Source organism: Pollachius pollachius (assembly GCF_949987615.1).
Source record: "Pollachius pollachius genome assembly, chromosome: 2".
Classification (NCBI taxonomy): Eukaryota; Metazoa; Chordata; class Actinopteri; order Gadiformes; family Gadidae; genus Pollachius; species Pollachius pollachius.
The window spans coordinates 45,225,159-45,249,393 of record NC_136935.1 but is presented as its reverse complement, the minus strand read 5'-3'; the positions used below and the strand labels follow the sequence as shown (position 1 = coordinate 45,249,393).

At 48.7% G+C, this 24,235-nt stretch overlaps 3 protein-coding genes across 5 annotated transcripts; 1 reads left to right on the top strand and 2 right to left on the bottom strand.

Annotated features, from left to right (window-relative positions):
* Positions 1–80: 80 nt before the first annotated feature.
* LOC307071143 (BTB/POZ domain-containing protein 3-like) lies at positions 81–4,938 on the bottom strand. Of its 2 annotated transcripts, none has more exons than XM_079730045.1 (5): positions 4,911–4,936; positions 4,251–4,501; positions 4,014–4,104; positions 3,768–3,886; positions 81–3,528 (listed from the first exon to the last, which is right to left on the bottom strand). In XM_079730045.1, exons 2-5 carry the CDS (start codon positions 4,418–4,420, stop codon positions 2,496–2,498), a joined length of 1,413 nt encoding a protein of 470 aa, XP_079586171.1. In that variant the 5' UTR covers positions 4,421–4,501; positions 4,911–4,936; the 3' UTR covers positions 81–2,495. The 2 variants fall into 2 exon arrangements, with proteins under 2 accessions (XP_079586171.1, XP_079586170.1); XM_079730044.1 differs by having other exon boundaries at positions 82–3,528; positions 4,860–4,938.
* A 405-nt stretch (positions 4,939–5,343) lies between these two features.
* On the top strand, positions 5,344–18,031 carry ero1b (endoplasmic reticulum oxidoreductase 1 beta). Of its 2 annotated transcripts, none has more exons than XM_079730042.1 (16): positions 5,344–5,775; positions 7,681–7,800; positions 9,447–9,530; positions 9,659–9,700; positions 11,302–11,384; positions 11,753–11,826; positions 12,354–12,474; positions 12,880–12,926; positions 13,045–13,056; positions 13,185–13,211; positions 13,479–13,571; positions 13,949–14,195; positions 14,670–14,739; positions 14,889–14,975; positions 15,448–15,581; positions 16,708–18,031. In XM_079730042.1, the coding sequence occupies exons 1-16, from the start codon at positions 5,602–5,604 to the stop codon at positions 16,766–16,768; spliced, it is 1,476 nt and encodes a 491-aa protein (XP_079586168.1). In that variant the 5' UTR covers positions 5,344–5,601; the 3' UTR covers positions 16,769–18,031. The 2 variants fall into 2 exon arrangements, with proteins under 2 accessions (XP_079586168.1, XP_079586169.1); XM_079730043.1 differs by lacking the exon at positions 5,344–5,775 and adding an exon at positions 6,732–6,921.
* Positions 18,032–19,773: 1,742 nt separating this feature from the next.
* gpr137bb (G protein-coupled receptor 137Bb) lies at positions 19,774–23,917 on the bottom strand (the record flags this gene model as incomplete). The annotated part of the gene is made up of 7 exons (XM_079730050.1): positions 19,774–19,879; positions 20,193–20,314; positions 21,131–21,259; positions 21,774–21,923; positions 22,402–22,624; positions 22,943–22,992; positions 23,489–23,917. 7 exons carry the CDS (start codon positions 23,915–23,917, stop codon positions 19,774–19,776), a joined length of 1,209 nt encoding a protein of 402 aa, XP_079586176.1.
* Positions 23,918–24,235: the final 318 nt, after the last annotated feature.

The following is a 24,235-nucleotide window of genomic DNA, read 5'->3' as shown; positions in this document are numbered from 1 at the left end:
TAAATATTGATTGGAGTAATGTTCTGGTTTTAATGTAACATGTGGTTGTAACAGCTGTGTAGAATAATGAGCGACTGTAGATAAATATTTCCTTTATTTCCAACGCTGCAGCCAGCCAATCCCTCCCAGCCACGCACCACACAACATGCAGTACCCACACAGCCACTGGAAAACACATCAAACTGGGTATCAGCAAAGAAAATCAAACGGATAAGGAACTGTAAGGACAGTTTTGAACTAGTGATGAGAACATAGCACCAACCCCTCTAAGAGGAATTATGCTTTCCTTCACTCCCTTCAAATGTTCAAATTCATACACAATAACTGATTAAGAAAAAGAGGATTTGATCCTGAATATCAAAATGAGCAGCAACCATGATGGGTTTAAGCCCCATCTGTCATGTGGCCCCTCCTTTAGGAACCTCAGGAATGTAGTCCAGTCAAGCGTCAATGTGGACATGAGAACATGAGACATGACATGAGGTGTGGAATAAGGCTTAGGGCCCTATCTTGCATCCGGCGCAATTGACTTAATCACTGGCGCATGTGTCGTTGCTAGTTTGCAACTGGCGCAAAGCGTTCTTTTCCCTTCTGCGCCACGCGTCGGTGAATTAGGGATTGATCTTGCGCCCCAAGGGGCGGTTCGGCGAAAGGAGGAGGCGTGTTCTGGCGCAAACGTTCGCTGGTGCTATTTTGCAGTTTCAGAAACCACTTGCGCCACAAACCAGGAAATACCTGGTTGTAAGTCAGTGGCGCGTTGTTCAGATGCTATTTTAAGGGCGCATGCATAATGTTGCTTGTGCACCTCGCGCATACACTTTGCTTCTCTCATCTACCTAGCCACCCATTCTTGGTAAATTATTTTGGGAACGAACAGCTGATACAGCAGAAATACGTTTTACTTTTAAATCAATGCATCTGCAAACACCGTACAGCAAACACATTTTCTTGACACAGACATCGTGTACATGCCCATAACTTTTAGGATTGATGAGTATTTGATCGTGAGAAAACATTGTTTTACCGCGAGTGAGTGTTAAAAAGAATGAATGAATGCGGCCGCGCGTGTGTGCGTCCATCTGTTTAAACACACGCAAACTAAACACGTAACGCATAATACAGTCACTGGCAATGTATATTAACGGGGGACACATGCATATTAGGAACACAAGTCGATAACGATAATGCATACAATACTGATAAGAAACGATGTTTATAATGTATTGCGTATATCATTAAATAGAACCAGTTACCGCATATCATGTTATATCATATAAGTTTTCTTTGCCAAAATGTATTTGAGGACTCAGTATTTCTGAAGTTGTGGGAGAAAACCTTATTCCATGTGTGAATTAGGCCGTGTTATTTGGCCATAAACTGAGCCATTTGAAGTTTGAAATGCATGTGCATCTGTCTCATCGGAGACTGCAGACTAGAGGTGGTTCGGTCGCGAACTGATTCGTTCGAACGAACGAATCGTTAGAACGAACGATCCGAACTGGTTCTTCTCTCTCGTTCGCGTCGTTCGCGTCGGTCGCGTCGATCGCGTCGGTCGTCTCGTTCGCGTCGGTCGTCTCGTTCGCGTCGTTCGTGACTCAGAATTGACTCCTCCCAGACCCACGACTCGCAGACAGTTCGTTCAGGAAGACGAGGGACCGAGGCGACTCACGGCACACATATGCCGCAAGGCATATCATTATTAACTAACGCATTATCTCTGAGGTGAAGTAAAGCCTCAGGTGGTCCGTTACATTTTCTTGTCAAGTAGCCTGGTGTTTACATTTTAGGGTTAGGGTTTCACATTGTTCCTTTATCTCGGGTATTTTTTTAATATATAAAAATAACGATATTGACTCAACTTTCAGGATAAAGTGATTCGATTCGCCATTCGATTCACCGGAAACTCGACTGAACCAGTTCAGTCGAGTTTCCGGTAGCACTGAGTCTGACTGACTCAGCTGAGAACCATGCAATGGGTGCATTGCATGATGCGATTCACCGCTACCGGAAACGGAAACTGGACTGAACCGGAAACTGGGCTGAACGAACGAACGAACGATTCGCGAACGACTCATCTTGGCGAACTGACTGACGCGAACTGGTTCACGTAAACGAATCATTGAATCCACCTCTACTGCAGACGCGCTGTCAAAATATCAACTCGTCAGATTCAAATGTGCTCATGGCTCTTAAAGGGGATGGGAGCTGGCACTCTCATTGGTTTATTGCACGTTACGCCCAAACCACACTTACGGGTAATTAGGCTACTTCAGACCAACCCTTTTTAGATTTGCGCAGGGCGCAAGAGTCATTTTTTGCGCCGGTAAACTAGCGACATCGCCATAGAACCGCCCACAAAGCTACTTGCGCTTGGCGCTTCTCCCTTGCGTTTCAGACCGTTAAAATAGGGCCCTTAGTGTTAGTAAGGCAGTGCTTAGAGTTTACACTCAGGTCCCCAGACCCAAAGTCAGGGGGTCTTCTAGTTGAGTCCTTCCTCAGGCATAGAAGACCAGCTCGGGGATCTGCCCCCCCTGGACTCCGGTTCCGTTGGTACTGTCCGAGGAGCACTGGAACTGGAAGGTGACCTTGCCGCTCTGCACCTCCGTCACACCCTCCTGGCCGAAGTAGCTGAGCTCGTTGCCGTCCAGAACCACGCTGGCCGTGTAGAAGGTGTCCGGCTCCACCTGCACCGGGTACTCGAACCACACGGGGAAGGTGGTGCTGGAGCCGTCGGAGAAGTACTTGACGATGTTGTGGCCCACGGTGGCGCCCTGCCGCTTGAGCTCGATCCGGGCGCCGTACTCGGCCGAGCCGCAGCTGGACCCGTACAGCCCGAAGCCCGCCACGAAGACGCGCTTGTCCACGGCAAACTGGATGCTGTCGCAGCGGCCGCGGTAGCGCCACTGGTTGCTGCGGTAGGCGCAGGACTGGAAGCGGTGGCAGCGCTGGGCGGGGAGGCCGGGGCGCGGCGCGCTGCAGAACAGCAGCTCGGGCTTGTTGAGCGCCGTGAACCACAGGAAGAGCTCGTTGGTCTCGCCCAGCGTCAGCAGGCCCGACTGCGCCGGCCCGTTGGCGAAGTCGTCCAGGGGCATGCTGGGAAGGCGCAGCAGGTAGATGGCCTTCCCCAGGACCCGCCGGCGGTTCTCGGCGCTGGGGTCCAGGTCCCGCCGCTGACACTCGGCCTCGGCCCAGCCCAGCGCCGCCTCGAACACCACCAGCTCCTTGGCGTTGAGCGTCTCACGCCGCAGGATGCTCTCCAGCGTGCGGGCGTCGATGTCGCAGAAGCCCTCGGAGCGGAGGGCCAGCTCGGCCTGCGCGTCGATCACCTCCCAGCAGCGCAGCGTGAGCTCGGGCTCCTCGAACAGGCAGCTCTGGGACAGCAGCACGCAGGCGCTGCGGGCGCTCAGGCTGCCCTCCAGGAAGGACACGCAGGCCCGCGCCAGGTGGGGCACCATGTACTTCTTGGCCGCGTACAGCGTGGCCAGCACCGTGTCGGCACACAGCTGGATCTCATCGCAGTAGATGTACCTGCGGAGGGAAAGCACACCTTACAAACTATACCCAACAACGCACACCTCACTCCCCCCCTCGCAGTGCTCCTGCAACATGTGATGGTAGAAGATGGTGAAACCGAGGAGACGGAGAGGCAGGAGAGCAGGTGTGTGTGAAGCCAGTTATTTTGCTGGGAGTTTGTCGATGGTGTATAATGGCATGAAATGGTTACTGGTATGAGTGTATTGGTGCTGGTCTAGGGGAGGAGAACCCACTTCAACATGGCCAGGAAGGACGGCGGTTCGACGTCGGGGATGCGGATCTCTCCCTGGTCCTCGGCCAGCTCTCCGTAGAACATGGCGTGGAACACGGAGCTGCCCACTGCCAGAACGTACTGCAGAACACAAGAACCACAGTTGCACAGAACCACGGCAGCAGTAGCATAGTTCCACAGAACTACACACACCATGGTGTATGTAGCTACTAGGGTGGTGTAAGTGACCAGGGTGCTGCAGTCTGACCTTGTGACCCGGGACCCGCTGGGTGCACCCCGGGGGCCCCACCAGGAAGAAGACGTCGGCCATCACCTCATTGTTAAACATCACAGAGTTCCTGGGGTTGGGGGTGGGGGTACAGATTGGTCATTAAGGAAAAGGTAGCGGTGGGAGGACTTCTTGCCCTAGGATGCATACAGGTAGACATTGGGGATTGTCCAACACCACGACACTAGTGAGTCTTAAGATTCAGGTCATCCCCACCTCTCTCTGATGGTGGGGTAGAGGCCCTGCCAGTGTGGGCCCCGTCCCGTGGGGGAGCTGTTGTTGTCAGTCCGGTTCTGCTGCTGGTTTCTGTTGGGGGAGGAGGAGAAGGAGGAGGCGGGGGGAGAAGGAGACAACTTGTTCTTGGAGGGGATGAGTTCGGCCGCCATATTGGCCCACTACTGGTCCACTGGGCCGTGCATAGTGGGTCCCGGGAGATGAAGTGATGTTTCGTTCGCTCAGCGAGGAAGCTGATAGAAAAACCAAGTGCATCACGATGTAAACTCTTTCACAAACCAGGTGTAAAAAGCCCTTGCAGGTTTTTGATTCCTGATTTGCGGGCCACATTCTAACTTCTGTTCGAGGGTAAAATAAGTTTTGCACTGAGATCAAATACTTCTGAATGTACATGTTAACGTATTCCACTAAGTTACAAGTAATAATGTATTATGTGGTAATACATCAGTTAATACTCTGTTAAATATTCGAATCTCTAAGTTTAAGACATTTCGACAACTGTTTTTAACTCTTAACTTTAGCTTTATAGTTGTATACATGTTCCGATATTGAAACCATAAATTAAGAATAGTGTAGTTCCGATATCAATACCTTTAATCTGAAAGAGAGTTCATTATACAGGAGGTTGCAAACTTGTTTTACCTCCGGTCTCAGAATGGAAAGCTTTGTTTACTGCAGAGTAGAATAAGTTTTCTTCTTCGCCTTTTCCTACTTGTAACAAACAAACAGCTGCCCCTGGCGGCGGGCAGGGCTACGTGTCTCCGCAGAGATTAAATAATTGTATGTAACCTAATAACCTTACCTCATATATACTAAATAAAATATTGGTCTATCATCGGGTGTTTTTTTTCTAATATAACTCTAATGTAATTGTTGCATTGTATACAATATAAATAATGTCTGTGTTTCAGTGAAACTAGCGATCAAGCGTTTTACGAAATGTATCCCCTATGTAACAGTTATACTTCATTATAATCCAGTATGCGTGGCAGGGTGCGCAGCCTCTTTGAATAAACGATACACGAATCGCCCTTGAGGAAATGATCCTCCGTGCTCTCCGTAGCTGTGAACTGCGTCGCCGAAGTAGCGTAAACCTAACACATTTAGCCTCTAAAGCTATGAGTCGAATTCACAAGTGTGTCATCGGTTCTTATACATTTAAGGTCCGTTATACCTTAAGAAAACCATTGGCTATTCAGTGAATCGCGAGTATTGGATGCGCTGTGTCCGGTAGTTAACTCGTAACTAGACGCTAGGTCTGATCCAGGTGTAACACACAGGGTAGGTGCACCCACTTCGCTTCGTTTTTTGAACCACTGACACCGGTTAAGTTATGTGGAGACATATTTTTCAAATGCTTGGCCTTTTGGCTTTATTCTGGTTATTTGGAGACCGGGTGTTCGACTGGTATCAAGGGAATACCATCAAACTAAAAACGGATCCGCCGAAAAGTGAGCAGCCGAGAAGCCTGCCGGCGGACACCCCAGAACAGAGCTGTTTCTGTCATGTGAGTACAGTAGGGTGTTGGAACTCTGTTTCTCCTTACATCTGGGGTGATCCATGAGCCCATGTCTACAGGAAGACCTCTAACACCAAAGGTCCACAAAGCTTCTGGCATCTTCGACTGTTGTTTTATGTGACGTCACACCTGGACGCGTGATGACGGTCAACTGAACTAGACTCACACCTTTGTATAAACACGATATAACTAGATGTAAACACTTTTGAAACAAGATATAACTACGATGTTACACTATATTAACACAATATTTATATTTATGGCATCAGTGCCTTTATGCCATCACCAGCCATATATGAAAGAAATCTGAAAAAATGTTGACACCACTCAACATGTTGGGGTTGTCAACAGCCTTCAGCGAAGTCACAAACGAATATTATCTTGTCCATTTAAGAGTAATAGTTTTATACAATAGTTATATTTCCTTGTGAACTCATTCTGTAAGTTGCCGTTCTGATTACAGTGTTTTTATTCCTCATGAATTTAGTCTATGTAGAATATATAGTTCCATGTCACAGAAACGTATACGTGTCGATCTCTACCACCCTTTATAGACTATTGATCTTACTAATGTTTCAAGTACTTATCTGCTAAAGACACGTTTCAAAGCTCAAATTCACTAAATAAATAAGAAGCACTTTTAAACACTGGACGCAATGTGATTTTTGATGTACTGTTATTAACTGTTTCTCAGGCAGCGTGGTATGCTCTGATTGGCTACACGGGAGGCTTGCACCTGGTTTATCTCTGGGACTTGTAGTCTTTCTAATAAGAACAAGCCGTTGCCTACGATTCATGTCAGTACTTTATTCAACTACAGTCGTCCATCTTTAGGGCAGGGCTACGTTTGACAGCACTTGACGCTCATTTGTGTTTGGAGGCGGGGCCAAAGCAGGAATAAAACACTAGACAGGTTCCCAGCAGCTGTCAGTCCAGAAGTTTCATTCATTAATGAGAGGAAAACTGTGGTAAGTGCAAGACTCAAGTGCCAAGTGAAGTGTTGGGCATTCAGCAACGCTGGAGTAGAGTAGTGAACAAGGGACAGCTTTCTGCGCTATGATCGGTCGAACTCTGTCCATATGGTACGGGGTCTTCACCTGCTTGGCGGTGATATCGGGACGTCTCTACCCCGAGGTCAGCACTCATACAATTTTGAAGCATTGCAACATAGTTTCACTGAAACTGGCCACTCTGTATTTGTCTTTTTTTCATGTAGGAGATGTTTTGTTTACCATGGCAAACACATGTCCCTCATTTACCTACCCTTATACCTAGTTCCCTGGACGCTCTCAGGGTGGTGTTTATGTGCTGGGGATCCACACGTAGAACCAGCTGCTAGGCAAGGTACTGGGGTGCAGTCACTGGGTGGTAGGAGAGGTACTGGTGTGTAGTCACTGGGTGGTAGGAGAGGTACTGGTGTGTTGTCACTGGGTGGTAGGAGAGGTACTGGTGTGTAGTCACTGGGTGGTAGGAGAGGTACTGGGGTGTAGTCACTGGGTGGTAGGAGAGGTACTGGGGTGTAGTCACTGGGTGGTAGGAGAGGTACTGGTGTGTAGTCACTGGGTGGTAGGAGAGGTACTGGTGTGTAGTCACTGGGTGGTAGGAGAGGTACTGGTGTGTAGTCACTGGGTGGTAGGAGAGGTACTGGGGTGTAGTCACTGGGTGGTAGGAGAGGTACTGGGGTGTAGTCACTGGGTGGTAGGTAAGATACTGGGGTGTAGTCACTGGGTGGTAGGAGAGGTACTGGGGTCCTGTGGGATGCTCAGTAGTGTAGTTATGGTCAGTTGACTGACTCCAGGTGTTGATGGTGTTTTCAGCTGACGGGGGTGCTGGGTAGGGTAGTTATGGTCGGGTGACTGACTCCGGTTGTCGGTGTGTTGATGGTGTTTTCAGCTGACGGGGGTGCTGGATGACTGCTTCTGCGACATTGAGAGCATCGACTCCTTCAACAACTTCAAGATCTACCCCCGCGTCAAGAGGCTGACTGAGAGAGACTTCTTCAGATACTACCGGGTAAGTACCACTAGGTTGGTAGCGCTAGGTTAGTACCACTAGTTAACTATCACTAGGTCAGTACTAGGTTACTATCGCTAGGTCAGTACCACTAGGTTACTATCACTAGGTTAGTACAACTAGGTCAGTACAATACGTTACTATCACTACCACTAGATTACTATCACTAGGTCAGTACCACTAGGTCAGAACAATACGTTAATATCAGCAGGTTAGCACCAATTTGTTAGTGCCACTAGGTCAGTACCACTAAGTGAGTACCACTAGTACCACTCTCTACTGTGCCAATAAGCAGGTGTTATCCAGGTTGATGGTTAAGCTCTGTGTTTAGACACAGAGCTGGTCTAAAAATACTGTCCTGACATTATATCTACACAACCACTTCAAATGACACATCTTCTGTCTGCTACATAATGTGGCCCAGTTTCACGTCCAGAGACTCTGAGCCAACGGGAAGGGTGGAGGTGTGGTGTTACCTCAAACAGATGCACTTCTTCTTCTTCTATTACTACTAAACAGGAGCTTCCTGTTGAAGATAACAGAGCCCTTCCTATTCTCAACCGCTTTTTCTTCATGCTGAGCCGCAGCTCGGCAAAGAGTCTGGGTGAATAGCCGTCTCGTGTTATTGTCACAGACATCGTCGGCCTGGACACGGATTTGCATATCTGTTATGCAATCTAAAGTCAAATGAGGGTCAGCTGAACACGTGCTGATGGCTCTCCATCAACTTCCTGAAGGGACTGTGAGTGTGGGTTGACTGGGTTGTAGTCATTTTTCGTTCTATGTTAACTAGGCCCAGAAACCATCAGCGCTTGGTTCTACTGGTGGTGAGAGAGAACAGGCTGATCCAGACGTCTATGTACCCCACGTTGGCCAGTTGCCGTGTGGGGACTCGGAGGCCCCCCTCAGACCTTTGCCGAGCTGCCTGCATGTACATGTCACGTGACAGTCTACACAGGGGGGCATGTTAGCGTTTAAGACCACATACGTACAAACCCACAAGGAAATTCCTCAATGAATGGCAGGACGTGGGCGGTGTCGGCCCCTGTGCAGGACGAGGCGGTGTGGTCTGGCCCTCACCATCTACTGCCTGACAGGTGGACCTGGGTCCCCTCCCCCCGGACCACCACCCCTGGGCCTCTGCTCCTCCTGCTGACATATTGTTTGTGCGATAGACTACAGACGCTGCACTACATTTAACATTTATTTATTAAACACTAACACAGTGATCCCAGTCTCTGATTTATGGCAGAGCTGACATCTAGCATCTCTACACGCTAACCTGTGTGGTTTTAAAAATAACAATTCAAGGGCCCTTTGGTAATCGCACCCTTTTACAGGTGGACCATTTATGCTTTTTTTTCATGCAGGCTGTCAGGCGGCATGTCTGTCTTGATCTATTCACAGAGAGTGAATAATGTTTAGATTATTTTATACTTTTGTATAATGTTTTAAAAATAAAAAACTTTTTTTTGGGATGTCGTTGTTAAGGCAGCAGGCGTGTGTCGCTTCGGCGGCCGCCTAAGCTGTGAAGTGCCGTGGAAAACCCTGGGCAGCATGTGAAGGACTGGTTTGACTGGTCACGCTGTAGTTAACCAGTGGCAGCGTGTGAAGGACTGGTTTGACTGGTCTACTGTTCATTGCAGGTGAACCTGAAGCGTCCCTGTCCTTTCTGGCCCGACGACGGACACTGCTCCAACCGAGACTGCAACGTGGAGCCCTGCCCAGAGGTCAGAGGTCAACCCCTCACCTCAGTATATATTATACCGAAATACAGGAGAAGATGACCTGCTCACCTGTCTGTCTCTGTCTGTCTCTCTCTGTCTGCCCACTTGCCTGTCTCTCTCTCTATTTTCAGAGTATGATTCCTGTGGGAATTAAGTCGGGGAACTTCAACAAGGTAGGCCTGCTGACTCAGCACGTCACCGTTAATACATCCATGTTGTTTTAGCTGATAAACCTGCTGACTCGGCACATCCCAATCATTACATTCACGTTGTTTTAGCTGATAAACCACCGCTTAAGAGTGCATTACACTTTCGGTTAAGAGTGAATTGAACCTAGTTTATCTAGTTCACAGTGAATTAAACAGCTAGTTTAGAGTGAATTTAACCACTCACTCCAGAGAGTGAATGATCGTTTTAAGTCAGCAGGCTAGTAGTGAGATTCTGAGTGATGGTTGTGTGTTAGCAGGCTAGTGGGGAGAGAGAGAGTGAGTGTTTAGGATCGAGGTCATGACCACTTGACAGCTTATCACCTCGGACCTTAACATACTCCTCTCTCTAGCACCTTGCATCGTATCCTAACTATCATAGAGCCTGGAAAGCCCTACTACAGATACTAAATTACTTTACATACTAAACTATTATAGATACTAAACTACTTTACATACTCAACTACTTTACATACTCAACTTCTATACATGCTAAACTATTATACATACTAAACAACTATACTTACTGAACTACTGTACATACTAAACTACTATACATACTAGCATTAGAGACTGGATAACCCTACCATACGTGCTAAACTAACATACATACTAAACTACTATACATACTATCATAGACTGGATGACCCCACTATACATGCTAAACTACTATACATACTATCCTAGCAAGGAGCCTGGATATCCCTACTATACATACTAAATTACCATACATACTAAACTACTATACACACTAGCATAGAGACTGGATAACCCTACTATACAAAGGAAAATACCATGCATACTCAACTGTTTATATAGATGTGCTCATTGGCGCTGTAGGCTTCGGTCCAGCATGGAGCTGGTTTGTAAAGGGATTGTTTGAACAGTGTGTTGGTTCAGCTGGTGGCTAGCCCAGACTTATTGTTTACAGCTTCAGCTGTTGTGTTACAGGCCATGCAGTCCTCATGTAGTACTGGTGCTGAAGTACCCTACTGTAGTAACAGGGCTGTAGTACCCTACTGTAGTAACAGGGCTGAAGTACCCTACTGTAGTAACAGGGCTGTAGTAGCCTACTGTAGTACCAGGGCTGTAGTACCCTACTGTAGTACCGGGGCTGAAGTACCCTACTGTAGTAACAGGGCTGTAGTGGCCTACTGTAGTAACAGGGCTGTAGTAGCCTACTGTAGTAACAGGGCTGAAGTACCCTACTGTAGTAACAGGGCTGTAGTGGCCTACTGTAGTAACAGGGCTGTAGTACCCTACTGTAGTAACAGGGCTGTAGTACCCTACTGTAGTAACAGGGCTGTAATAGCCTACTGTAGTAACAGGGCTGAAGTACCCTACTGTAGTAACAGGGCTGTAGTACCCTACTGTAGTAACAGGGCTGTTTTAGCCTACTGTAGTAACAGGGCTGTAGTACCCTACTGTAGTAACAGGGCTGTAGTACCCTACTGTAGTAACAGGGCTGTAGTAGCCTACTGTAGTAACAGGGCTGAAGTACCCTACTGTAGTAACAGGGCTGTTTTAAGGAGACTAGAATAACTCTTTTTCACTCTCTGCCCCTCTAGTACTCCAAGGCAGCCGTCCCTGTAGCTGATGTGGCGTCATGTGAGCAGCCCACAGACCTGGGAGCCATCAACAGCACCCTGAGGTAAGAGCAGATACACCCAGGCTGGATCCAGTATACCCAGTCTCTGAACCCCATTTACCCAGTCTGGACCCCATGTACCCAGCCTGGCAGGCTGGACCCAGTATACCCAGTCTCTGAACCCCCTTTGCCCAGTTTGGACCCAGCCTGGCAGGCTGGGTATATTGGGTCCATTTACCCAGTCTGGACCCAATGTACCCAGCCTGGCAGGCTGGACCCAGTATACCCAGACTCTTAACCCCATTTACCCAGTCTGGACCCAATATACCCAGCCTGGCAGTCTGAACCCCATATACCCAGTCTGGACCCCATTTACTCATGCTGGATCCCTCAGACTGTCTGTATCCATCTCTCGTTCTGTCTGTCCTCAGTAACCAGAGTAAAGAGGCCTTTGTGGACTGGGATCGTCATGACGACGCGCAGGACCACTTCTGTGAGATAGATGGTGAGTCCGACTGCTCCCTGGAGAGGAACCTCTATACTGTAGGTCTTGTGTTGGTCGTGGCATGCGCTCTCGTTGGATACACCGGAGGGTGGATGGTTTGCTAGACAGTAAAGGTGCATCCACACCAAAAACGAAGCAAATATTTTACCCACGTTTCTCACGGGAGGGATTCAGCATCAAGTGAAAGTGGCGGGAAAGAGCAAATATTTTAAGCTGTGCCAATGACGAAATTGCATCGTTCGCAAGAGTAGAATCTCACCAAATCCATGTGACCAAGGTGGTTGGCGCTGCGCCATATAAGTCTTATGTATTCACATGGTATCTAGATAGTAAGGCTGTGTCTCCCCCCCCCAGATGAGAGCTCTCCAGATGGATGGTATCTAGATAGTAAGGCTGTGTCTCCCCCCCCCCAGATGAGAGCTCTCCAGATGGATGGTATCTAGATAGTAAGGCTGTGTCTCCCCCCCCCAGATGAGAGCTCTCCAGATGGATGGTATCTAGATAATAAGGCTGTGTGTCCCCCCCAGATGAGAGCTCTCCAGATGCAGCCTATGTTGACCTGTTGCTGAACCCAGAGCGATACACCGGGTACCAGGGTCCATCTGCCTGGAGGGTCTGGAACAGTATCTACGAGGAGAACTGTTTCAAGTACTATCATATACACTATCTATACTCTATATATACTAGATATACTCTATACTAGATGTACTCATTACTCTATATACTCAATATATATACGCTTTACCCCATCTATGATGAGAAATGCTTGAAGTATTAAAACCCTATATACTCTGTACACTCTATATTTACTCTAAAGCCCACGGCATTTACTGTATGTGGAGAACTGCTTCCAGTACTATCATATACACTATATATAGACTAGCTAACATGTCATATATACTATATCTACATTAGCTAACAGCTTATATATTCTATATCTACTCTAGTTAAGAGGTTAAATATACTCTATCTACACTAGCTAACAGGTTATATATACTGTATATACTATATATATGCTATATATGCAGATGTGTGTTTCTTTCTTTTTCACAGACCTCGATCAGTGTACCGACCGTTGAACCCACTGGCTCCTACCAGGGGTGAGACACGCACACACAAGTTGACTTTAGAAGTGTTAGGCTATTCAAAGACCAGATAATAACTGCTCTCTCTTATCTCTAACTCTCTCTTTCTACTGGTCTCTCCAACGGCTAACAGGAGATGATGATGGTGAGGTCATATCATTTGAATTATTGCCACTCGTATCTTATAGTATGTAGTTGTTGTAGTAGTAGTAGTAGTAGTAGTAGTCTATAAGAGGTGAGACGCTCTAACCCAGATGTGTTTCTGTCTCACAGGAGAAGGATTCTACAACTGGCTGGAAGGTACATGTCTGTCTCTCCCTTTCTCTATCCCTGTCTCTCCCTGTCTGATGTTTGATGTCCTGGTATAACTAGTGTTAATAGCATCAGCCACTCACCTTGTCTCTCCGTTTCTCCCTGTCAGTTTTTTTGATGTGCTGGTTTAACTAGTTTTGATAACATCAGCCGTTCACCTCGTCTTTCCATCTCTCTCAGTCTGATGTTTATGTGCTGGTATAACATAGTGTTAATAGCATCAGCCACTCACCTTGTCTCTTTGTCTCCCACCAGGGCTGTGTCTGGAGAAGAGGGTCTTCTATAGGCTCATCTCTGGTCTTCACACCAGCATCAACATGCACTTGTGTTCCCAGTATCTGCTGGATGGTACGGACAGCACCTTACACCAGTTATCTCTGTGGTACTAGTGATCTAAAGGGTCTGAAGGGTGGTACTAGTGATCTCAAGGGTCTGATGGGTGGTACTAGTGACCTAAAGTGTCCGATGGGTGGTACTAGTGATCTAAAGTGTCTGAAGGGTGGTACTAGTGATCTAAAGTGTCCGATGGGTGGTACTAGTGATCTAAAGTGTCCGATGGGTGGTACTAGTGATCTAAAGTGTCGGATGGATGGTACTAGTGATCTAAAGTGTCTGAAGGGTGGTACTAGTGATCTAAAGTGTCCGATGGGTGGTACTAGTGATCTAAAGTGTCTGAAGGGTGGTACTTGTGATCTAAAGTGTGTTTCGTCTTTGTGGTGTCCCAGAGGGGTGGGGCAAGTCGGTGTGGGGTCCCAACGTGCAGGAGTTCCGCCAGCGCTTCGACCCGGCGGAGACCAAGGGCGAGGGCACGCGGCGCCTCAAGAACCTGTACTTCCTGTACCTCATCGAGCTGCGGGCGCTGTCCAAGGTGGCGCCCTACTTCGACCGCTCCTTCATCAACCTGTACACGGGCAACAACCAGGAGGATGGGGCCACCAAGGACCTGCTGCTGCAGATCTTCAACGAGACCAGGTGGGGCTCACCGCACTGAGGACACACTGAGGACACACACTGCACACACACTGAGGAGACACTCGCTACACACACTGAGGAGACACTACACACACACTGAGGACATACTCACGACACACACTGAGGAGACACTCGCTACACACACTGAGGAGACACTCGCTACACACACTGAGGACACACTCACGATACACTCAACCACAATCACTGCCCACAATCACTAAACACACTGAGGACACACTCACTACACGCACTGCGGAGACACTCACTAAACGCATTCCCTAAACACACTCATTCACCAGCAAACACTGCACTCCACAAACAAACATTTTTCACACACTACACTTCCACAAGTTCCCAGTCCCACACTGGATCCAGACGGGGGAGGGAGGAGCTGTGGATCCATGCCCTGTGTTCATGTGTTCATGTGTTCATGTGTTCATGTGTTCATGTGTTTATATGTTAATGTGTCCGCAGGGCCTTCCCCATGCACTTTGATGAGAGCTCCATGTTCGCTGGGAAGAAGCTGGAGGCCAAGATATTAAAGGTAAAGAAAGCACTCCTATCTTACTCCACCTTGTAAGTGAATCCCCATAGCTTAAAATACATCTGATTCATAAGTACTGAAGGTCATGATGGGTAAGAAAGATAACATTAAGAACTTCTGGGGTAATGGATCAATGCTTTTCTCTGCAGGAGGAGTTTCGACTCCATTTCAAGAACATCTCCAGGATAATGGACTGTGTAGGCTGCAGTAAATGTCGTCTGTGGGGAAAACTACAGGTGAGCTAGCAAGCTATAAAACCTGTATGCTAACATATACACTACAGCTGAGCTAGCAAGCTATAACACATGTATGCTAATGGGAAAACTACAGGTGAGCTAGCAAGCTATAACACCTGTATGCTAACATATTGACTACAGCTGAGCTAGCAAGCTATAACACATGTATGCTAATGGGAAAACTACAGGCTAGCTAGCAAGCTATAACACCTGTATGCTAACATATTGACTACAGCTGAGCTAGCAAGCTGTAACACCTGAATACTAGCATACAAACTACAGAATAGCTAGCAAGCTATATCAACTGTATGCTAACATACAAACTACAGCTGACCTAGCAAGCTATAACACATGTTTGCTAATATGTAAACTACAGCTGAGCTAGCAAGCTTTAACATCTGTATGCTAACGTGTGTGTGTGTGTGTGTGTGTGTGTGTGTGTGTGTGTGTGTGTGTGTGTGTGTGTCTCTAGACCCAGGGTCTGGGCACGGCCCTGAAGATCCTGTTCTCTGAGAAGGAGATCCAGAGCCTCTCTGAAAGCAGCCCCTCCTCGGCCTTCCAGCTCACCAGGCAGGAGATCGTGGCCTTGCTCAATGGCTTTGGCAGGTAGGGTACTGGGACTCTGGTTGGACACTTATTTGATTGTTCACTTCTTCACAGAAAAGTATTTGATTTAAATTAAATGGGAAGCGGCTCTGAAAGTGTTTGATAATCCCATTGTAAGAACAAACGTAGGAACACAAACCACCTCAGGGTCTAGAATGTGAGTGCATCTGTGGCCGCATGGATCTTTGCTCCAGGGGTGAAACAAATGCTAACTAGAAGAGCTTCCAGGGAGAGGGATGAATTATTCACCTTCTCTTATCTCGATGTGTTGATGTATCACTATGGTCCTGTCTCTCATGACTGAGATTTAATCATTAATCCTCTCTAATGGCTTGTCTCCTCCTCTCTCCTGCTCCTCATGCTCCTCCCCCCCTCCTCCCCTCCTCCTCCCCCCCTCCTCCTCCTCCCTCTTCTCCTGCTCCTCCCTCCTCCCTCTCCTCCCTCTCATCCCTCTCCTCCTGCTCCTCCCTCCTCCCTCTCCTCCTGCTCCTTCCTCCTCCTGCTCCTCCCTCTCCTCCTGCTCCTCCTCCCTCTCCTCATGCTCCTCCCTCCCCTCCTCCTCTTCCCTCTCCTCCTGCTCCTCCCTCCCCTCCTCCTCCTCCCTCCCCTCCTCCTGCTCCTCCCTCCCCTCCTCCTCCTCCTGCCTCTCCCTCTCCTCCTGCTCCTCCCTCCCCTCCTCCTGCTCCTCCCTCCCCTCCTCCCTCTCCTCCTCCTCCTGCTCCTCCCTCTCCTCCTGCTCCTTCCTCCTCCCTCTCCTCCTGCTCCTCCTCCCTTCCCTCCTCCTCCTCTCTCCCCTCCCCCTGCTCCTCCCTCCCCTCCTCCTCCTGCTTCGCCCTCTCCTCCTGCTCCTCCCTCCCCTCCTCCTCCTGCCTCTCCCTCCTCCTGCTCCTCCCTCCCCTCCTCCTCCTGCCTCTCCCTCTCCTCCTCCTGCTCCTCCCTCCCCTCCCCTCCTCCTTCTCCCACTCCTCCTTCTCCCACTCCTCCCTCTCCTCCTCCTCCCTCTCCACCTCCTCCTGCTCCTCCCTCCCCTCCTCCTCCTCCTGCTCCTCCCTCCCCTCCTCCTCCCTCCCGTCCTCCCCCTCCTCCCTCTCCTCTTCCTCCTCCCTCTCCCTCTCCTGCTCTGCAGGCTCTCCACCAGCATCCACCAGCTCCATGTCTTCCGCTCCTTGTTGAAGGGGAAGAGGTAGCGGTCCTCCGAGCCAGCAGGTGGCGCCAGTCCCTAGGGAATTGCAATAGTCTCATCCAGGATGAGGCCTCCTTCAGGGACCCTCTCTTACTGTAGTCCACATGCCCCCCGGCCTGCGGTGTGCCCCTCAGTCCTTCCCACAACGCCTGCTGATCCCTCCCTTCTCCTTCCGTCAAATTGGGACAAAACTCTGCTTTTGAATTGTTTCTTCTTCCTGAGCGGTGGAACTATAGCGCCCCCTAGAGGCTTTCATCCGTATGAAGCGGGGCCACGCCCCTCGGGATGACAACATGCTCACAAAGAACAGGAACAGCACCCACCACCCCCTCCAGTCCTCTGATAGGCTGTTGCCCTTTTGAGGATTCCTGCTGCATTATGCTTCTCAGGCTGTGTGTGTGTGTGTGTGTGTGTGTGTGTGTGTGTGTGTGTGTGTGTGTGTGTGTGTGTGTGTGTGTGTGTGTGTGTGTGTGTGTGTGTGTGCGCGTGTGTGTGTGTGTACCTTGGGACGTGTGTGTTTACACCTTGGGACGTGTGTGTACCTATGGACGTGTGTGTGTTTGTGTGCCCCTGCGTGTGCTGTGAATGATCAACAGTTGCAGCTATGATTATTGAAAGCTGTGATGGGATCCATTCTTAAGAAATATCCTCCATCGGATAGCACATGAAACATGTGCTGTTTTATAGTTCTTTGTATTCTGTGAAGCGATTCCCTCTCGGAATCAGTCTGTTTTCAGCTTGGCCGGGCTGTTGTAATGCTGTGCCTCTTTTGATTTAGTTTTTTGTCGTCTTTGAGAACGATGTTTAGTGCTAACGCTGAAGGCTACTCCTCTGAACCATAGCAATGCTGTCTTTTTCCAAACGCAACGTAGAACAAGCATAGGACCCCCCTCCCTCCGCTGTAGTGATGGTGTTTCATAGGAAATGAGGAGGGTGGGGTAGAGCTGATGGACCAAAGTGAAGTATGTTATGTCTCTTATTTATTCTGGTGGATTTTGTGTGTATATTGTGGTCTTCATTTGATTTACTTTAGTTCCTTTGGACCTGGCCGAGCCCTTCTGACCTCTTGACCTCTGCTCAGCAGGGTGCAAAAAGAGGAACATGCTAGCAATGACATGCTAACTTCTCCGCCGTTGATACCATTCTACAGTCAAGCAATGTTATATGTGTGTGTGTGTGTGTGTGTGTGTGTGTGTGTGTGTGTGTGTGTGTGTGTGTGTGTGTGTGTGTGTGTGTCTGTCTCCATCCCTCACATTCCACGTGTCTGCCTTAAGAACCAAGCAATCATTGATTTGAACGCCTGCTTGTGGTTCTGGTGTTTCCGTCTGGTTTCTCCACGTCTGCTCACGACTGTGTAAACGTGGGAGTTGTATTTATTTGAACAGAGTAACAAATAAATCTAATTTCCAGATGGCAGCAATCGTCGTCCCTATTATTGTGTCCAAATACAAAGCAGGTGTGAGACCAAAAGTGTAGTCACTAGTTTGGTGTGCTGGTTGAGTGGGGTAACTAGTCACCAGTTGGGGGTAGTAACTATAAGTCACTTTTTGAGCAGTTGAGTAACTAGTTGTCACTACTTGAGAGTAGTAACTAGTAGCAGCTAGTATTTTGACCACTGAAATTATTTTATTTTCACAACACTACACAGATCCAAAGACACAAAAACAGCTTGTGGCTAACATCAAACCGGTTCTTTGTAAACCGTCTGGAAACGTGTTAAACCACAGAACCAGATCTATGTTATCTATGTTACCTATCTGTTTGTTTGAAAATGGAACAAAATTATAGATCTTGTTTGGCTCTTGTAGTCAGGTTCGATACGCTTGTATGGATCAGTATCGGTACACCTGCTATTTCTTCATACAGCTGTGACTTCTGCTGGTCCTGCTGTTCCTGGTCTCCTGGTTCTCCTCCTGGTCCTGATTAGCCTTCAAATTAGGCTTTGGTGGTTGGAACCAGTCACATGTCTGGACCGGTCCTGGATACTAGTTTGCAATCATCGTGATGCAGCAAGAGGTTCTGATGGAACTGTCTGTGTCACCGTCAGTGATGTCAGCCAATAACTGTCCACGGTTCACTGTGCACGTCATACTGTGGACTGGCCATTAACAGCACAACCTCGACAGCAAAACATTCCTCAAACAGTGATTTCAAATCTTGCTGAAATGCTTCCCAGAGTTTATTAAATAAAGATCCTAAGAAACATCGAACCAAAGCTTCTACCACTACTACTAGTTTAATCCCAGACGAGAGATTTTGGTCAGAACCTTCAGATTGTCGCAAGTGTGGGCATGCAGCACATTCTGACAACAAAATAATTCACAGATATACAGATGGACATATCTGAAGTGTGGGCTGAGGTTCTGGCTGGTAGTGAGCACAGGTCTGCAGGGTGGGGGAGACGCTGAACATGGGGTCAGAGCCGGACCTGACCAAACTCCTTAACTCATGCCTCCTGGGTATCTCAATTCTTTCGTCGAGCCCAACTCTGGTATCGACCACCAGTCACCATCTTTGGAGCATGAGCACAAATCTAGACCGGGTAATACGCACGTTCCATATGGGACCAGGACCTCATACATACAGGAGTACTGAGAACGTTCAGTATGGGACCAGGACCTCATACATACAGGAGTACTGAGAACGTTCCATATGGGACCGGGACATCATACATACAGGAGTACTGAGTATGTTCCATATGGGATCGGGACCTCATACATACAGGAGTACTGAGTAAGTTCCATATGGGACCGGGACATCATACATACAGGAGTACTGAGTATGTTCCATATGGGATCGGGACCTCATACATACAGGAGTACTGAGTATGTTCCATATGGGACCGGGACATCATACAAACAGGAGTACTGAGTACGTTCCATATGGGACCGGGACCTCATACATACAGGAGTACTGAGTATGTTCCATCCGGGGGCCCAGGTAATAAAAAGCTTTGTAGAAATGCTGCGCTGTGGGTCCAGATGGTAGAACCCATCCTGACCCTGCTCTTCATGGGTAGGGGTGTAGCTCCTCTGTGGTGGCGGTGGTGTACCTCTGGTGGTTGGTGGTGCTGAAGCTGTGGTGACTCCCCCAGTCGTAGCAGTCTGATGGTAGGCTGGCAGAGCAAAAGACCACAAGGCCTCAGTCCAGGTGTTACAGAGACAGCTATGGACCTTCTTAAAGGCCTGGTACCATCACTTGGTTAACAAGGCCCAAGGTAAAAACGTCTTTAACATTCATATAATTGTATTTTATTAAGTTCATAATCAACAGATGAAATTAATCTAAGAAGGAACAATCAGCATCTTGTTAAAGCGAGGAAGAAAGGCGCTACAGTTTCGGAGACCGGTTGTGGTCAGAGACAGTCTTGCTCTGTTCCTCCTGCTGGTTGCTACGGTAATGATTGGGGGAACAGGTGATGTGGTTACCTGGCGGACGCGTTCTGAGGAGGGATGCTCCATGCAAGGTCGTCATCGCTGTCATAGCGACGAGGGTTGTCGAAGAAATACCTTCTGGATGATAACACATGGTGGGGAATCCCTGCAGCAATCTGTAGAGACACATACACCTGGTTTATAGGGACACATAGACCTGGTTGATAGGGACGCATATACCTGGTTTATAGGGACAAATAGACCTGGTTGATAGTGATGCATAGACCTGGTTTATAGTGAAGCATAGACCTGGTTTATAGGGACACATTGACCTGGTTTATAGGGTGACATATATTTGGTTAATAGTTACGCATAGACCTGGTTTATAGGGACACATGGACCTGGTTTAAAGGGACACATATACGTGGTTAATAGGGACACATAAAACTGGTTTATAGTTACGCATAGACCTGGTTTATAGGGACACATAGACCTGGTTTATAAGGGACATATATACTTTGTTTATAGGGACACAGTTCCAGTTTATAGTGACAGATAGACCTGGTTTATAGTGAAGCATAGACTTGGTTTACAGCGAAGCATATACCTGGTTTATAGGGACACAGACCTGGTTTATAGTGAAGCATAGACCTGGTTTATAGTGAAGCATAGACCTGGTTTATAGTGTAGCATATACCTGGTTTATAGGGACACAGATCTGGCTTGTAGGGACACATAGACCCGGTTTATAGTGACGCATATATTTGGTTTATAGGGACACATTGCCCTTGTTTATAGAGACACATTGACCTTTTTATAGAGACAGACCTGGTTTACAGAGATAGACCTGGTTTATAGAGACACATAGATCGGGTGTATAGAGACCCCTGGACCTGGTTTAAAGATCCCACCCACAACTCACCATCCAACCCTAACACCCTTAGTCCCTAACCCTCTCAGACAGTCATCCAGGAGCTCTGCAGCATACTGACCCCATCCTGTGGGGGGCGACGGACTCTGAAGAAGAAGACGACCAGGGAAGTGGGGAGGAGCTCCCAGACGAAAAGCACCACCCCGAACACAACGTAGCCACCATCCCCCAGCGAGGAGCGCAGGTCGGCCTAGAGACACACCACCAACACCCAGGGACCAGCGACACATACAGGAACACCGAGAAACATACAGGAACATACAGGGACATCCGTGAACATACAGGGACCACAGGAACATACAGGGACATCGGTGAACATACAGGGACCACAGGAACCACAGGGACATAGAGGAACATTCAGGAACATAAAGGGACCACAGGAACATAGAGGGACCCCCAGGAACATACAGGAATATACAGGGACATCCAGGAACCACAGGAACACACAGGAACCACAGGGACATAGAGGGACATCCAGGGGAAGGTAAAAAAAGATCAGATCAGGAACACAGATGTTCATTTATATTGCCCCTTTCAAAAACAAGTGAGATTCAGAAGTGATCAATTGGATGGAGGGTACGTTGGTAGTATTATGTGGTAACTGTTTAGATGGGGGGTGGTTTGGTAGTATTATGTGGTTACTGTTTGGATGGCGGGGGGGGGGTTGGTACTGGGGTTACTAGTGTTCTAGGGTTCTGTGTTACCTGGTCCGAGACGTTGTACCAGTCGTAGTCGAAGGAGTCCATCTTCTCGATGTCTGCAAGGGCGAGCACCAGTAGGTTGTAGCAGGCTCTGCTGGCGTACAATAGGATCACCGTGGTGCCAATCAGAGACACCTGACACACCGACGTCCCCTGTAGCCAATCAACAAGAAGAACACAGAGAGGACATGAACCAGCACCCCAGGGTGCCCCTCCCCATCATGTCTCTCCACTGGAGACAGAGATCTCTGATGTGTGTCCATATTAAAGCTGCATTATGTATGTTTCTTCATCAGCAGCCTCTACTGGTTTGCAGCTACGGTTTAAGCTATATCATTTCTAGGCAACTGTTATTGTCAAATGTGGGCAAAACTATTTATACAGAAACATTCCCACGATGGATTGACTCGTGGATGGGCATGTTTTATTCTTGAGAAACATTGTAGTTCAGGTAAATGACTGCAGTAGAAAAGTTTTATAGTGCAGGTTTAAAGATAATAATCCTATTAGGTCATTTATTATTCTAAGCGACTGACATCAAGCTGCAGGTAGTCGTCTTGCGGGTTAGTAGTAGGGTTAGTGGTATAGTTAGTGGTAGGGTTAGTGGTAGGGTTAGTATGGTTAGTAGTACCTTGGACTCCAGGTAGATGCTAGCAAGGGACATCTTGGCCACCTTGTAGAGGCAGACGGACAGCGAGATGGCGCACAGGACGAAGAGGCTGTCGTTGATGGTGACGCGCACCAGTACCAGGGTCTTCACGGGCGCCCAGGAGGTTTTCACCAGCAGGGCACACACCAGGTTGACCCCCAGGAAGAGCGCACTCACCCCGGCAAACACCAGGTACAGCGGCAGCCTGAACCAGGGGTAGAGGTTAGAGGTCAAATTGTTGTTGAGCTGTAGAGTCACACTGGGTGTTAGACTGGTAGAATCATACAGAAGGAGGAGGTGGAGGAGAAAGAGGAGGAGGTGGAGGAGGAAAAGGAGGCGGTGGAGGAAGAGGAGGTGGAGGAAGAGGCGGTGGAGGAAGAGGAGGTGGAGGAAGAGGAGGTGGAGGAAGAGTCGGTTCCTGTATCTGTGAGGTTTAGAGGGGAAGAGGTGGAAGGGAAGGTGGAGAAGGAGGATAAGGAGGAGGTGGTGGTGGAGGAGGAGGTGGTGGAGGAGGAGGTGGTACCTGTATCGGAGTAGAGCTGGGGTGTACTTGGACTTTGCCTTAAAGTAAACCTGTAAATAAACAAGATGGAGGATTAGTAGGGTTAGTAGAGTTAGAAGAGCTAATAGAGCTAGTAGGGTTAATATGAGGGTTAGGATTAGTAGTATAGTTAGTAGAAGGGTTATTAGGGTGAGTAGAAGGCAAGTTGGATTAGTAGTAAGGTTAGTTGGGATAGTAAGTAGGGCTAGGGTTAGTAGGGTTAGGCTGAGTTGGGTTAGTAGTTAGGTTAGTAGCAAGGGTCAGTAGTAGGGTTAGGTTAGTAGGGTGAATAGGGTAAGATTAGTAGGGATGTTAGGGTTAGTAGTAGGGTTAGTCGTAGGGTTAGTAGGGTTAGTCGTAGGGTTAGTAGGGTGAGTAGGGTCAGGGTAAGTAGGGTTAGAGTGAGTTGGGTTAGTAGAAAGGGTCAGTATTAGGGTTAGTAGGGTTAGGTTAGTAGGGTAGGGTTAGGGTTAGTAGGGTGAGTCGTAGGGTTAGTAGGGGGAGTAGGGTCAGGGTCAGCGGGCCTACCTGAGCGCAGTACAGGTTCATGAGGCTGAGCGTGAAGAACTGCAGGCAGACGGGGAGGCAGTAGAGCAGCCAGAAGGGCAAGGGGCCCAGCGTGTTGGCCCGGCCGCAGTCCCTGAAGTAGAAGGAGAAGAGCAGGGCCCGGAGCGCCGCCCACAGGAGGCACAGCCACAGGAAGGCCGTCTGGTAGCTGAAGCGCTTGTGGCGGTACCGCAGGACCAGCCACAGCTGGGCGTACACAAAGCCGAAGAGCAGGGTGTAGAAGAGGGTGTAGACCACCGTCAGGCCCAGCTTCACCACCGGGGGCACCGCCGGGGAGGTGGTGGGGGCAGGGGGCGGGGAGAGGGAGCTGTTGGCGGCCGCCGCGCCTCCTGCCGCTCCTGCTGTTCCTCCTGCTGCCATCTCATGCTCCGGCACACGACTCTCCTCCATCAATGACCAGCAGGAGAATAGAGCAAGAACTCCCACTCTCTCTCTCTCTCTCGCTCTCTCTCTCTCTCTGTCTGTCCCTCCCTCCCTCTCTCTCTCCTTCTCTTTCTCCCTCTCCCTCCCTCTCCCTCTTCTGTTTCTCTTTGTCTTCTTGTCTCTCTTCAACTGATCTATCTATACTCTCGGTCTTTCTAGCGCTCTCTCTGTCTCTCCATCTCTCGTGTCTCTCCTGCAGATCCTCACGGCCTGAGAGGGAGAGAGAGAGGGGTAGGGCACTCCCCTCCTTTTGCCGGTACCTCGGAGGGCTGCTATTGGTTTGCT

Bases quoted from the DNA above. Each gene is read 5' to 3' on its own strand.
- LOC307071143 (XM_079730044.1), bottom strand. From the start codon at position 4,420: ATGGCGGCCGAACTCATCCCCTCCAAGAACAAGTTGTCTCCTTCTCCC. The intron at 3,887-4,013 runs GTCAGACTGCAG...TGTGTTCTGCAG, and splicing joins AGCGGGTCCCGGGTCACAAG to TACGTTCTGGCAGTGGGCAG. The intron at 3,529-3,767 runs GTGGGTTCTCCT...TTCCCTCCGCAG, and splicing joins TCCTTCCTGGCCATGTTGAA to GTACATCTACTGCGATGAGA.
- ero1b (XM_079730042.1), top strand. From the start codon at position 5,602: ATGTGGAGACATATTTTTCAAATGCTTGGCCTTTTGGCTTTATTCTGG. The intron at 5,776-7,680 runs GTGAGTACAGTA...TGGTGTTTTCAG, and splicing joins AACAGAGCTGTTTCTGTCAT to CTGACGGGGGTGCTGGATGA. The intron at 12,475-12,879 runs GTACTATCATAT...TCTTTTTCACAG, and splicing joins TACGAGGAGAACTGTTTCAA to ACCTCGATCAGTGTACCGAC.